Source organism: Homalodisca vitripennis, unplaced genomic scaffold, assembly GCF_021130785.1.
Source record: "Homalodisca vitripennis isolate AUS2020 unplaced genomic scaffold, UT_GWSS_2.1 ScUCBcl_205;HRSCAF=1615, whole genome shotgun sequence".
NCBI classification, from domain to species: Eukaryota; Metazoa; Arthropoda; class Insecta; order Hemiptera; family Cicadellidae; genus Homalodisca; species Homalodisca vitripennis.
Genome location: NW_025776341.1, coordinates 128,031 through 144,222, shown reverse-complemented (window position 1 = coordinate 144,222; position 16,192 = coordinate 128,031). Strand labels below are relative to the sequence as shown.

The window sequence follows — 16,192 nt, the reverse complement described above, 5'->3', positions numbered from 1 at the left end:
ATTATTGTATTATATTGATGCCTTTCGGGCATTATTGCGTTAAGGATGGAAAATAACCGACAAAATTTTGTCGAACAACACTTGGAGGGTTAAGGATCAGGGGCATCACAAGATCTGGGATTCGACTTTTGCAAGCTCGAGTTAATTTTTTTTCTAAAAGAGCAAGCAGTGCGCAGCACTGCGCAGCGGGCAGGCATCGTTGACTGGATTAACGTACTAGATTTCAGTAAAATTGCCAGATGTACTGTCAAAAACAGAGTTTTCAGAGGATTTCAAAAAATCGTAACTCCTTTGATTTTCGTTTCCGACGAATTTTTTCTTCACTATTGTTTTCAGGAAAAATTGTAGTTTTCAGGAAAAAAAAATTAACATACCTTCCCATGGTCACGTTATTGTAAATTGATACCTCTGTTTATTCTAAAATTGCTACAAGTAGTATAAAATGTCATTCTGATTTTAGAAAGCTGTAACTTTTCAATTATATTTAATATTTTTATACGAGTCTTTAACCCTTTGAGTGCCACAGCATATTTCCCAAGTCATACGCATAAATTGCCGGAGCATTGCCTTCTGTTATGCAAGCGTGTGGGGAAAAAACTATTCAACCGATTTGAATAATTTTTTTTTTGGTTTGTGTGTTATAAAACAATGTATTTTTTCCATATAATATTATAATTTTATTTTTATTTACACAAAAAGAATATAGGTTATAAAAAAAAAAAACTAAAAAATGAAAAAAAATTAATTTCAAGTTTGAACTAAAATTTTATTTATACAATATTTTTTTTAATTTTTTTTTAGCTATACCATATGAAAGAGCATGAAAAACTAAACAAAAATCATGCATAATATGGTGTGTTACAGTAATATTTAACCAGATACTGCAATATATACAAAATACAACAAAAAGCAATTTTTGTTCAAGTTTGTCAAAAGTTTAGAAACAATATTATAACTACCCTATTTCACTCAATGAAGTAAGACGACTGTAAAATACTAATTATATAAAAAGTATATAAAAATATACACAGGCCTACAATATAACCTTACTTCTATAACCTTACTTCACCTAAAATCAATAGTTTGATTGGAACTTGCGTTTTAGTTCATCACCAATCCAACAATAAAATATATGTCACTAAACACCGAAAAAGAAGTTTGTAAATGCATTGTAAGTTTTACTGAACACAATTGCAGAATAGTAATAACAACAGTTTTCAGCATAAACACACGAAACTAGCACAATGTAAACACACAATGAACGAAACTGTGTAGTTAATGGCAACAAGTAGCAGCTGACCAACTATTATTGCGTCATCTGTTTTTTTCTGATGACAAATAACTACAAGGGGGCGGTGAACAATAAAAATCAATCACAATTGATAGTTCGAAACTTGTAGATTGCCGTGAAATAAGTTATTTGTCAAAACAAAAATGAATTATATGTGATATTAATTAAATAAAAATCGTCTACTGGGTAGATGCCGGCTATTTATGCACATTTCACAACATCTACTATGTAGACGCTGCGGCACTCAAAGGGTTAAGTAATTATTTTCAAAATATTGTACTTTTAGTTTACCTACCTCATAGGTCTGTGATAAAAGTGGGGTAGGGTACGATAAAACACCAACAAAGCTGCCGACAAGCATTTAAAACCTTGGGAATTATGACAATTACTGCACTCTACATACAAGAAGTAATTTTGCATGTTGACCAACTGCATGTACAAACAGGAAAAACCCTTCATACACATAACACACGCCATGCAGGAAATTACACACTACCTCTACATCGGACATCACTTTTCGAGGAAAAACCATCCTACATTGGTAGGAAGCTGAGGAACCTCCTGCCACAAGCTGTGAAAAACCTCAAGGGAGCTGCCTTGAAAAGATGTCTTCACAACTTCCTGGTGGACCACCCAATATACACCATCGAAGAATTCACAGAAGTAAACAAGGAAGATTGGAGGCTCTGACATCTTGTATTGATTATTTATTAATATCAATTATGTAATTTGTTAACATTGTGACTCTATTACTGTTCTTGAAGAATATGTTAATAAAGAAATATGACTATGACTATGACTATGACTAAAGGGATCCGGTTTTTTATATAGAAGAATGTAATCATCGATACCTAACTTAATATTCACGTCTCAAATCCTAGACTATCAATCAATATAAAAGTATCTAAGTTATAGTCCTCAATAACACTTATGTAAAATTGAAATATTACCTTACGTGTAGGCTATTATTTAAAAGTGTTTACAGCTGTTGATATAGATTATATAAGTTAATTACGTTCAAAATAATTAATCAGTATTGATTGATTAGGCCTATATCGATGGTTATGAGTAAGTATATATCAAGTAAGTACTGGTTGTTTGCCAATTTCAATATAAAAAACCGGGTCCGCTTATCGAACCCGAAAAGTGGAATATAAATTTTCCACAATAACTGTATTAACTAAAATTTTTGTACTAGGGTCTTGAAATAATATATTATTAATTGAATGTTCTTTTATTACATTTGAGGGCTGCAGTATGATAAGCGGCTACCCCCACACTCGGATCATGATTATCGAATTATATTCAATCATCGATATACAGTACCATCTAAGCATCTAAAAATACTGAAAGCTGGTTTTAAATCTTGCTAATTTATATATAACTAAATATATATATATATATATAAATTATAATATATAAAACTGTTTTCTAAAAGAATTCTACTATGAAAATACACCTCATAGCACTATAAAACAAGATAAATATTTCAAACTAATCTCATCACTACCACACGATGAAGAATAATAACGAGATACTTTGTATCGGTGCACTTGTGACAACCGAGAAAGCAATAATACATGTCACAGATATGTTTGCCATGGCTCTTTAGGAGACGCAGAACTGACAAGCAGGTGGTCAGCGTAAGATGAAGGACGCTTCCCTCCCCCTGCAGTAGAGTGAAGGTAGTTTTTAAATACTTCCTTGGCAACCGCGATAAGCACCGAGCGTGCACCGGTCATTTGGAAGGCCTTTTTTATACTGAAAACTCCCATCAGGCATGATTTTATAATATCGGATATAACTGTATTTGGTGTTTTGGTCATAGTCTACGATTCTAATATATCCATCAAAGGTGTGGGAAGGGTTAAAAATACTTTTTGGACCAACATCTGCATATTTATTACCATTGTTCTTCTCGTCACTAACTTGCACATTATATAATTGAAATAACAACAGCTGGCAATGAAGTCACTGGCACACTCAGTACATAATAAAATAAAAACCGCTGCCAATGATTATGAATATCTGTAGGGTAATGTTGTATTTGATAGTATCGATATTTAAAATTGATAATCATGATTCGATTGTGGCAGTGGCAATTTATTATACTGCAGCCTATTTGAGACAAATAAATAAATATGTACTTGTAAATAGAAAAGGTTAATAATTACAAGCGTTCACATGGTTTGACCTGGAATATAATACTAGACCTAGCAGGGAATCTTTTTCAGAAGTGTGTGGTGCCGGCTACTACCTAAATACAGAAAATGCTTAAACACTTGTACAGTGAACAGGATAAAAACTGCTGCATTATAATAAGCGGCCACCAACACAATCGAATCATGATTTATCAATTAGAAACATTAAAACCATTAAAGAAAACGTTGGTCTAGAATAAAATGTGGAAATCAAATAGTATTCGCTGTAAGAAAAGTCAGAACAAACACAGTGTTGCAAAAATGCATTTTAGAAGACTTTTTGAACATTCTAAATTTTGGTATCATGCATATATTGAAAATCATATACTATTTTAGTTTGAAATGAAATGTACTCTGACTTTTTATAATTAATGAATGTAATTTAGACGGCATCAGTACCTAAATCATATACTATTTTAGTTTGAAATGAAATGTACTCTGACTTTTTATAATTAATGAATGTAATTTAGACGGCATCAGTACCTGCAGAAATACCATGTCAGATTGGTTATAGTAGTTGTAAGTACTACGTTGCTCAAACATGCTTTAAGTAAAGTTAGTTTTTTTTATATAATCTTACACAAATACATTTCTTTTACATTTAAAAGTATAGCTTCGCTATAATACAATTTTAATAGCATAAAACGTAGTTGTAATCCAAATTTATTCAACGTAAATCATGTGTTTTGGTATTTGACTAATGGCGGCAAGTAGGGAGTGGTCAACACCCAAGTTTTTGCTACCTGTTACTTTTACTGGAGTCAAATCATTCTTACCACTGTAGACATTGAACTTCAATACAAGATCATCTATTTGTACTAAATTTTATATATATATAAATGTGTGTGTGTGTATATGTATATATTTTGGTATGTATATAATATACACTGGGAGAATTGAAATTGTTCTGCCATGAGCTCATGGGCTTATGTAGGAGTAAGTCCCTCCCGGGATAAAAGACAGAATCCCATTTCTATGATTAAATGTTCAACATCTCGCACTTTAAACACCCTATTATAGCTTTCCTCATCGTTGCATCGGTCCTTTGATAGGGACAAACTAATTAAAGGATTGAGAGGAATCTACCCTTATATTGTTTGGACGAGGGTAGTGAAAACATCAATTGCATCTTCTAATAGTTATTCTGTTTTAGTTTTATGCACTGTTTGTAGCAAGTCTTAAAAAAAGGTCATTTTTGTTTGGAAATTTCACAATATTGTTAAAAAAAACATCATCGAACAATGAGTGGAAAAAGTCAATAGGATGTTGGCAAAGGGGATATTTCATAGACTGACTGGGTTGCACATTGGATTCTTAATTACCTTCATATTATCGTTCTCGTCGTGATTCGCTACTATCATGAAGTCTCATGCCGCTCTTCATGTTCATGTAGCATTATTATATGTTGTATAGCATTTAAATCTGTCAGTTCTTACTAGAGATGTTTCACTACAGTTGTACAGATTGTGGCCTTTTCTGATTGTTAAGTCACATAATGTTCGCTGCACTTGTTTGATTTGAAATTGCGAATTTAGCAATATGAGCAATCGGTATGTATCCACGCTTTGTCACAGACACTGTCTGTCAGTGTCCCATCCCCCATCTACTAACGCATAACACCCCCCTCCCTCACCATCACTCCATCACTGTCACTATAAATCTTCAAAGTGAATCTGTATAATCTACAAGTAATGGTTTTCTTATTGTAAACTCCAATACTTTTTGTGTTTTGTTAGATACTATGTATTAGTACAGTGCACTGAATAATGTAGAATAAAGTGTATTTACTGTTTCAAACATTAGGCTTGTTGTTATTTAAATATAATGGAGTTAAAACTATCTTTTGAGTTGGAATATTTTTTTGAACAGTGTTTGGTCCCAATTAGTTCGGATTAGCAGGACTCTACTGTATTTCCATAAACAGTTTGTCCTGTTTTTATTGGTTAAAAAATTTGTGAAGAAAACAAATACAAAGAATTCTTTGATGTGCTTTACAGTAAACTAATCTTTGATATATACTGCAGTCTTCATATATTACTAGTCAAATGTGTATAGTATGTTCATAGTAAATTTCTGATATGTGATTTTTCAAATGTGTTTTTGTATATTTACAAAAGGGTTTTATAACTTTTTATAGAAAACTTCAATTGATCAAATTTAAATTCTATTAATATCATAGAAAGTTTGTGGAGAATGAATGATGTTTGGTTGTATGTTACTTACAAGAATAAAACATCAACATGCTTTTATTCTGAAATTCCAAGCATTATGAGCTACGTATTCCAGAATATTTATTTACATACAAAATAGCCTATCTTTCTTAGTGTGCTCCAAATAGTTAATGGCAGTAGTATTATCTAACATTTATTATAGATTTCAGCAGTTACGAATCCAAACTATTTAGTATATTTTGGATACACAAAATTAGTTCCCTTTGACATTATGTAGGACGGCATATTTACAGTAGCAGAAGGAACAAAAATGGAAGGCCCCGGGTACTAATATGACTCAAGGAACAACAAAACAAAGTAGTGCAGTGAGCAGTGAGCTTGTGACCATTCCAAATGGAATAAAGCAATGCACCAGACATGTAATTTGATACAGCAGGAAACCATTGAGGGGCAATGGGTCCAGTTTTGTACTGAGGGGACATACAATACAATAATGATTAGCTATATAAAACTTGTAAATAATACCTAGACTGAACCAAGAAATCAGGTGTACTGTATCAGGTTTATATATATTCATACCTTTGAATAACATACTGTGGGGTTGTAAATATTATTACTGTAATTAATATATAAACTATTGAAATAGATTTTCCAATAGTTGTTTTACGCTGAGGAAACATGGATTCCATTGTAGGCAATTAACCCTTTGAGGTCTCAATAAAAATTGCTTCGACTGTCCTCAGGTCGTATTTAATTTCTGTTAGTTTACAGTTCTTTGACAATACACAAATGCAAGTTTTAAATCCCTTTTTCTGCAACTTTTTTATTTTTTTCTCTTTATATATCAATGTAAATAACCTAAAAAGAATGTTTACATTATCTTATAGTATTTTTTTTTATAACTTTAAGTAACATTTAAAAAATATAAAAAAGAAGTATAAAAATATAAAAACATAATTTTTATTTTTTTATAAGATGTAATAAACCAAAATTACATGAATACAGGTGAAAAGGCACTAGGATCTCATCAGATACATGTTATTCATTATATGATATTATATATAATACATTATATATATTATAATTTTGCCTTAGTCCAGCCCTAGGCCTACTTTGGGTAACATGTCTAGCTCTTCCTCTTAGTCTACTAGTTTGTAGCCTAGGCCTAACTGTATTATTTGCATCTCCTTGTCCTACTTCTATCACATTATCCACGAATTGATCAAATTCTTCCCCATCATTACCTAGTTTTCAATCTAAACACATCACTTTCGTCGTCTAGGTTACCGGCGACTAGGTTACCGTCATTTACCACAATGTTTTCAGAAGAATTTTCATGATTCAACTAACAATCACTATCACGGTCTTCTTCAATAATCTGTTTTTCATTTTGGATACTAATTTCACTAAAAACACTATCACAATCATCTAATTCATCTAATATTTCGTCATCGTCAGTAAAAACTTGTACTTGTACCAGCCATATTTGTAAACACGGCGCAAGTGCAGACGTCAGTTGTATTGGTCTTCTATTTTCACTTCCAATGCCTCCTATATCGTGAATAAAGATCGACGTAGCATTCACGTAACCAAAATAGAAGTCCAAAGTACCAAATAACTCAAATACCGAACAGCAATAGGTTAGAAATGGACAAACAAGCAGTGACATTATCCGGTCGACCTATTGTCGACATGCGAGCGTTCAGCGAAACTGCCGCGGTCGACCTATATAGTCGACGACCGACCGCAAAGGGTTAATGATGATAAAAAATAATGATCCATTATGAGCACATTGTGACAATTTAAAAAGGTCTTGGTAACCACAAATTCTTTCAAGAACCATTTCATGTATAGAGGAGAGATGTATTGATCAGTAAGGGAATTGGTAGTTAGAATTGTCACTCGATCTCTTGTGCTCCAAACACAAGCCTAAAATAAAATGCTGCCAGACTTTGACTTTTATTATTCCTTTACACTGACCTAAAGCGTATCAAGTTTACTAAAATTATGCTGTCAAATATTATGGAATGTTACAGAGAAATTTGTTATATCATTGGTGCTTATTCTAAAACTTTCACTCTCCGATTTCTTGGTTTCAAAATACTGCTCTTGTAACTAAAGCCCAAGTATTCAAAATTGGATCAGGAAATTGGAATATCTCCTAGTGACCTCTTATAACAGAAGTGCTTAGTATGTAATTTAAATAGTAAATACTAATCCTAGTTATACAGTAGGAAATCAAAGTTGCAAGTAACTGCTTGTTATTTTTATAAATATTTAATCCAGCAATTGGCGAACATCCATTATTGGATGTTTAGTAATATTTTCAATGGCAGCATTCAATATCAGGTCTTTTAAAAATAAAATATTGTCAGTAGGTTATTCCTCGGTTGTTGGACATTATAAAGTACAACAAAAAACATTTTATTAGAATTATTTTATTGTATATGTTTGTCAAAACTAATCAATAGAATCAACTCACGTCATTTGGCCTGAGCTACAAATTAACACAACTGTTTTTCTTATTTTAAAATAATAGAACCTTAAATTCTACCATTTCCGTTTTATTCTATAAAACTGAGAATATTAGCTTTTAATTATTACAGTGCAGCCAACATTATAAGAATGATTTAAGTTTAAATTTTAGGCTTACATACTTAAATTGTATAATATTATACTAAAAACACAAAATTAATGAATAAACTTTACTTAATTAATAAACATGAAAAATTGTTTTTTTTTTTTTCAGAGAGTATTAGTATAGTAATTGAATAAAATTATATAAAATCATTGCACAACATGTCAATATCTTCCTAATACTGACCTGATCATTTTTCTGCTTTCCCCACATTTTATAATGTTCTTTAGCATTTGAACCGTGTTTGCCTAAAATTTCATTTAAAAAATGTTGTGCATAATGTTAAATAAATGGAATGAAAGCATGGGGTGTTGAATTTCATACTATACTTGATTTTCTAATAAAGTATGAAAAACTGTATTGAACATCCAAATCTTTCGGTTCACACCACATATTGTGTATGACAACTCACAGTGTAAAAAAAATAATAACAAAGTTCATATGTAATGGTAAGAGAAATTTCGGCACAGTATATTATTGAAAATTACTCTTTCACTGGCTATGCACAAATTTTGTATGTAACACAAACTTTTGTTTCATTATCCAAAGATTATGCTTCACATAATTAAAACACTTAACAAGTAAACATAAATGCTGATTAACACAACCTTTAATCCATCTGCCAAATAGCAACTGATAATCTAAATCAGGGAACAAAGCTTATAAAAATGTCATCTCTTGCAAATATTAAAAGATAAAGTATCTACTAGAAATGCAATTTTATAATTTTTGTAACTATTGCATTCAGTTACCTTTGGTATTCCAAATATTAAAACTCCTATTGTTAGTTAGTAGTTGATCTTGACGTGTAGACCTCTGTTTACAATGATGTAATTAGAAAAAGTGTTTTCCATCTGCAATATGATGTATAACATTTTAGACAGCTGATTGCAAGCTTTTTGCAATGCACTGTCTCTAGATGCTTATCGTATTTGGTTAGATTATGTGATTTGTAGAAAAACAGTGACCGGTCGGTGATAGCTGTTTATTGCATCACATGTTGTCATCATTCTCATTGTGATTAGTTAACATGTTACCTACATAATTAAAACTAAAACCTTGCAACATTCGTAAAAACCAGAAGTAATATTTTTACTGTGTCAATGAGATTGTGTTTTGAGATAATACGGAACATGTATGCATATTGCATGTATGTAAATAAGTGTACATAATTTCTAAAAGTACATTGAATTTGTGGACAATATGTATATTTTGAATAAGTGAATTTTTAGTTCCTTTTTTTTTGTAAAGGGAGTGCAAACTTCTCTACTCATATGTATTGGAACAGTATATAATATTGTCATGGATTCAGGGTTCAGTAAAGAACACTTTCGTTTGTCATAATTTGAATGGACATCCCATCTCCTTGTTTGTTGTAATGAATCACATGTCCAATCTCTTTTTGTAGTTTTCTACAGGAAGTTTGTTTATTCATTGAAAATACAGTTTTCTGGATTTTATGTTTTTCTGATACAATATTTTCCAAATTCGTTGGAAGTAATTATTTTTTTGTAAATTTTCTCTCTTTGCTAATAATTTTGTGTAAATGCTACCCATTACATGTGGTTGGTTAATCTGAATGTCCTTCGTCATTAATATTTTCAAGTCCACACTTAAACTCTCATTCATTTTTACATTTTATCTTTGTTCAATGCATTCAAATCCAACTATCTATTGCCAAACACTTTTCATTATAGCCATCTGTCATGTTTTTTTCTTATAGATAGTTATAGTAATTTTACTAAAACTATCTTTTCATACTAAATACTAATACTAAAGTTTTGACATGGATCCATTTTCTGTAATATAGAAAAAACTATTTATAAATATTGGTACACAACGCAAAAAACAATCAACATATAAAAATTAAAACTCAATGTAAAAGAGTTTTCAATAAAGTATAAACAGTTTTCCGTCAGTTTATTTTTAATGTACCCTTTAAATGAAGGAAGAGGGAGTTCTTTCTTAATAAATTTCTGTAGGTAAAAGTTACAAAATCTAATACTGTTACTATCAATACTTGAGTATGACGCTGTATGGACGCTGTATGAAATGTATTTAATTTGAAATGATTTTTTGTTTCATGGCTCTTTCATTGACATTTGAATAATCTCTAATTCTGTATTTATTCCCCTTCATAAATGTGAGACACTACAATATATAAATGAACTATTGGAATTCTACGCTTTGAAATTAGTGGTGAATGGTGCCTGGCTTCAGACATGATTCGCAAAGCTACATTATCACAAATATTACAAAAAGCTGGAAATGAATACTTACAGCTGACATATTACTAGCATTAAAATATGTATCACTGACCATACATCTTATGAAGTGGGAGTTTCAATAATCTTGAAACATTTTTAAACGCACAATGAAGTCGCATATAGGTCGGTTATAGAACTGCAAATAGAACATGCTTGTTAGCAAGAGATCGTGACAGGTGACTCTCACATTTGTTACAGTGCTTGCCTGAACCATATAAGTGCAAGAGACAGTGAACCTTATTCAAAAAAGATCTCTTACTTTATAACTTGTAGAATTAATGGCTTAACACTTTCATCATTTTACAGTAGCAGGTTGATTACACATGTCGATCTTTAACTCAACTCTGTTAACATCTTATCAATTTATTTTATTTCTTAATTTAATGAGATTCATACGATTAATTTATGTATATGATAATTGGCTGATCAAACAACTAGTCCATTTCAGGTTTTTGTTGTGCTAGTTCATAAGACGGTACTAACAATTAACCCTTTGAGGTCTCAATAAAAATTGCTTCGACTGTCCTCAGGTCGTATTTAATTTCTGTTAGTTTACAGTTCTTTGACAATACACAAATGCAATTTTTAAATCCCTTTTTCTGCAACCTTTTTTATTTTTATTTTTCCTTTATATCAATGTAAATAACCTAAAAAGAATATGTACATTATTTTATAGTATTTTTTATAACTTTAGTAACATTTAAAAAAATATAAAAAAGAAGTATAAAAATATAAAACCCTAATTTTTATTTTTTTTATACTTGTGTAATAAACCAAAATTACATGAATACAGGTGAAAGGCACTAGGATTTCATCAAATATTTATTATTCATTACTTACTAGGTTATCTCAAGTTTTTTTTTGTGTGGTACTTTAAAACTCGTCAATAAAACTTGTACTTGTACCAGCCATATTTGTAAACATGACTCAAGTGCAGACGTCAGTTGTATTGGTCTTCTATTTTCACTTCCAATGGCTCCTATATCGTGAATAAAGATCGACGTAGCATTCACTTAACCAAAATACAAGTCCAAAGTACAGAATAACTCAAATACCGAATAGCAATAGGTCAGAAATGGCCAAACAAGCAGTGACATTAGGTCGACCTATTGTCGACATGTGAGCGTTCAGCGAAACTGCCACGGTCGACCTATAGTCAATGACCGATCGCAAAGGGTTAATATGGTAGTATGGTGAAAGCTGGACAGTTACTTGTAAGTGCTTTTAAAAGATTACCTGACATCGAAGGGAGAGATTATAGGGCAATTTTGTTGATTGACACACAGATGGCTGCAGAACCTGAGCGAGTTGGTGATGCCTCCGACGAGGTCGAGGAGATGGAGGACGAGGAGGAGTCTGGGACAGGCACCGACCTCAAGTCGCAGATACTGCGGAGGCCAGATCTGTTGGCAGCCATCCAGGGGCGACTGCACGCAGAGATGTTGCAGGTGGGTAATTTTATAGATCCGTTATTACGTTGTAATTAAACTACTTAGGTAATTCATAAATGTTTGTGCATTTGGTGAATATTTTGACAAGTTACAGTACTATTCACATTGAAGTAATTTTTGTAAACATTGGAAAATATTGCTATTATTGAAACTGTCGTAGTTTTGCTCATTAGCGATTTTGTATGCAAACTTTTTTTTTTATTATTGTTAAAATAACTTTTTAGGCATAGTCTGGATTCTTTTTATGGGCAGTTCCCTTGAAATAAAGTGTAGACCAACAAATGATAAACATTTAAATCACCCAAATATTCTAAATTTTAGGATTGAGAGTAGATTAATCTGTGAGTACAACATTTTTAATCAATCGTGTAGGTTTTATTTGTCAGATATGATGCACAAGCAAATATATATATTAAATTATCATGATTATAGTGTAATGGTGGTGAGTATTAATCATACAGTTTAGTAAATTATACTTAAATACAATTATTGTGTTCCATTGCCAAACTTGTAATATTGCATCACATTTTTAACCCCAAGTTCAAGGACATGTTTTGAAATCACTTGTGTTGTGTAAATGTGTATCATATTGGCAAATTATGTAATTTATTAGGTCTGTATTGAAAACCCAAATGCATGAATTTATATAACAAGTATTGTGTTATAAGGTATATGATTTCATTGAGGCAACATATTGCTATAGTAGATACATTATGTGAATAAAGTTCAATTTATCTAGTAATGAACGCTCTTTGATACCATCTCAATGTATTGTTCACAGCGGTGCAGGTGAACATGATAATGGTGCCCTTTTGTTATTTTTAAATCAGGTGGAAACTCTTTTTCCCTAGAACTCTGTTGTTCCCCTGTATACGCATAATGTGTTTAACGAAATTGCAGAGCTCTAAACAACAATACTTATGGTGTTATTTGTAATACTATATATGGTTTGCTTATAGATTCTGATTAGGTAGATACATATGTGAATAAAGTTCAATTTATCTAGTAATGAACGCTCTTTGATACCATCTCAATGTATTGTTCAACAGCGGTGCAGGTGAACATGATAATGGTGCCCTTTTGTTATTTTTAAATCAGGTGGAAACTTTTTTCCCTAGAACTCTGTTGTTCCCCTGTATACGCATAATGTGTTTTAAACGAAATTGCAGAGCTCTAAACAACAATACTTATGGTGTTATTTGTAATACTATATATGGTTTGCTTATAGATTCTGATTAGGCATTATATTGAGTTCAAATTGGCATTATATTGCTAGGTTAAAAAAATTTAAAAAATAAACATTTTGTATCTTGTTGAATGTAAGCTAAAAATACAAAAAGTTCTGTTCTTATTTAACCCTTTTGATCCCAACGTCCGTATATACGGACGTCAAAAGTATCTGCATAAAGTCCCAGCGTCCGATTATACGGACGTCCGCGGTATCTGCATAAAATCCCAGCGTCCGCTTATACGGACGTTTACAGAATATTTGTTATAAAATACAAAACGTAACTAAACTTTCACTTACGATATATCAAAATGATCATAAAGAATCAATCTTTCCAATAAAGTTGTGAACTGAACTTTATACAGTACATTACTAGCACTATACGACGTATAATCAACGTGGCGTTGCAACTCATTTCTCTGTGCCGGCCCAGCTGTGAATGACTACGCAGTTTATTGTCGCAGTTTGTTGTGGAGTGAGTTTGGCGTTGTTGTTCGACTTTTATTGCATAATAGTAGTTGGTTATTTTTTGCATTATGTTTGTAAAATGAAGCGTGCAAGGTCGCCACTTAGTGACAATACAGTTCGGCGTATTGTAGAAGAGGACAGTTTTGGTGAGGATTCATCAGAAGCTGATTCAGGTAGTGAGAGCAGTTCATATATTGATGACACAGATGACGACCCTACTTATGAACCGGTACTTTGATGTAAATACACCATCCACAAGTAGGGCTAATGTAGGACAGCTTTTGTCATCTAGTGATACAGATGATAATGAAAACTCATCTGTAACCAATCCAACAAACAGGCCATCTGGGGTTAGACATGTACCTAGGCCTCCTGTACCTAGACCACCTGTACCTAATAGTGGAAGTGATACTGATATTGGGGATGATGAGGAAGACTGGGTTGATGTCAATGAAGACAATGATTTGGAATATCCACATAGGTTTTTCATTTCAGGAATCGCCAGGTGTAAAACATTGTCCACCTTTGCAACTCTCCTGCTGTAGCTTACTTTAGGCTTTTTCTTTACTATAAGTTTGTGGGAAAGACTTGTCAAGTACACAAACATGTATGTGAGAAGACTATATCGGCTCTAAACCTACTAAAAGGACCAGATGAAAGCCATCGTATATGGCAGCGTGTTACAGTTGCAGAAATGAAAGCCTTCGTAACCGTACTTCTAAACATGGGACTAAATAAGAAGCCATCCAATTCCTAGCTATTGGTGGAAATGTGAAGCTCAGCACTGCTCATGGTATAGTAGAATGTTTACCAGAAACCGATTCCAGGAAATATTATCTTTCTTTCATTTGGTAGATACAACAAACTTGCCCAAACCCAAGGAACCGGGTTACGACCCATGTGCCCGAGTCCAACCACTCATTGACCACATGAACAACATTTCTAAATTTTACTTACACTCCAGGGGAAAACCTGTCTATTGACGAAAGCATAATCGCAACAAAATGCCACAATCCTTTAATGCAATACATGCCAAAGAAACACCATAGGTTTGGCGTTAAGCTCTGGGTGTTATGCGATTGCTCTGAGTCATTATTGCCTGAACTTCTTTGTATATCAAGGTGCCAAAGGTCCTGAAGGGCAAAGGAAACAGAACAACAGGTCTAGGCTACACAGTGGTCATGAAACTTTTAGAACCAGGTTATTTGAACAAAGGCTACCATTTATTTGTGGACAACTTTTTTACTTCCTTGAATTTGGCTAAAGATTTGTATTCAAAATTGACATTTTTAACAGGAACCCTTCGTAGAAATAGAAAGGGCATCCCCTCCCAACATATTGAGTAAGTACAATGTGGGTGAGAGAAAGTACAAAAGAAAGAACTACATGCTGAAGTTAGGCTACAGGCAAATAAAAAGCAACAAGAAACCTGTGCTCTTGCTGTCAACCAATTTCAAAGGCATCTAATGGACAAAGATCTAAAAAAAGGGGAAACAAGGTTTACATTACAAATAAACCAACAATTATAAGGGCCTATAATGACTATATGGGAGGGGTTGACAGCAATGATCAGATGCTCCACCAGTACCTCAGTGACAGAAAAACTTTAAAATTTTTGGAAAAAAATTACTTTTTAATATAATTGGGCGTATGGTGTTGAATGCATACATCCTGTATAAAGAGAATACAACCAACCCTATGTCTAGATTACATTTTACTGTGTCTCTAATTAATCAGCTGAGCAGTGAGTGGTTTGATGTGAAGGAGAGTAGACCTGGGAATGAAAAGCAAACTCGGACAGAGAATGTGGTTGCTGGTGATGCTCCTCAACCTGTTAATGAATTTTTTATAAAATTACCAAATAGAAAAGAAAAGAACTGCTGTGAGTTGTAGTGCAGCAAGCACTAGTAAGGGGGGGGAAAAGAAGGAAATCCACTTTTATTGTCGAAATTGCAAGAAAGGCTTGCATCCAAAATGCTATCCGCGCCACAAATGCTAAATAAGTAATGTTTTTTTGTTTTTTGTAATATATTTAGAATGTTTCTCCAATAACTATATATCTGTAAATCAATTCTTTACATTGAATTTATTTTATCTCAGTCCATTTTTTATTTAATGTTAGGCCTATACATTTAGTTAAGCCTTTTCTTGTAATACTGAGAAAAAAGTACAATTTCTGAAAAACGTGATAATAATAAAAAAAAAACCTGTATTTTTTTTATTTGTTGGAATAAATTGACAAAATTTGTTGTGTATGTTTATGTTTATGTGTACTTTAATGTGCAATGACAATATACGTGCTAAAAAATTTGTGTGTGTACCTCTTTTGACAACAAAGTCCAAAGTTTCTCGGAATTTTTTTTTTCAGGTAAGCTAATTTGTTCTATAATGTATAATTTATTGCATGAATGCATGTTTTTTTACACTCACTATAATGTAGTATATTTCATGCTGAATAAAAAAGAAAAAGAAATCAT

General features: G+C 32.3%; 1 protein-coding gene across 1 annotated transcript in view; it reads left to right on the top strand.

Moving 5' to 3' along the window:
* LOC124370478 (nucleosome assembly protein 1-like 1) overlaps positions 1–16,192 on the top strand; it is a 39,145-nt gene that overhangs the window by 993 nt on the left and 21,960 nt on the right. Inside the window, exon 2 of the mRNA XM_046828760.1 lies at positions 11,855–12,016. Coding sequence (XP_046684716.1) covers positions 11,855–12,016 — 162 coding nt within the window. The remainder of the gene's footprint in view (positions 1–11,854; positions 12,017–16,192) is intronic.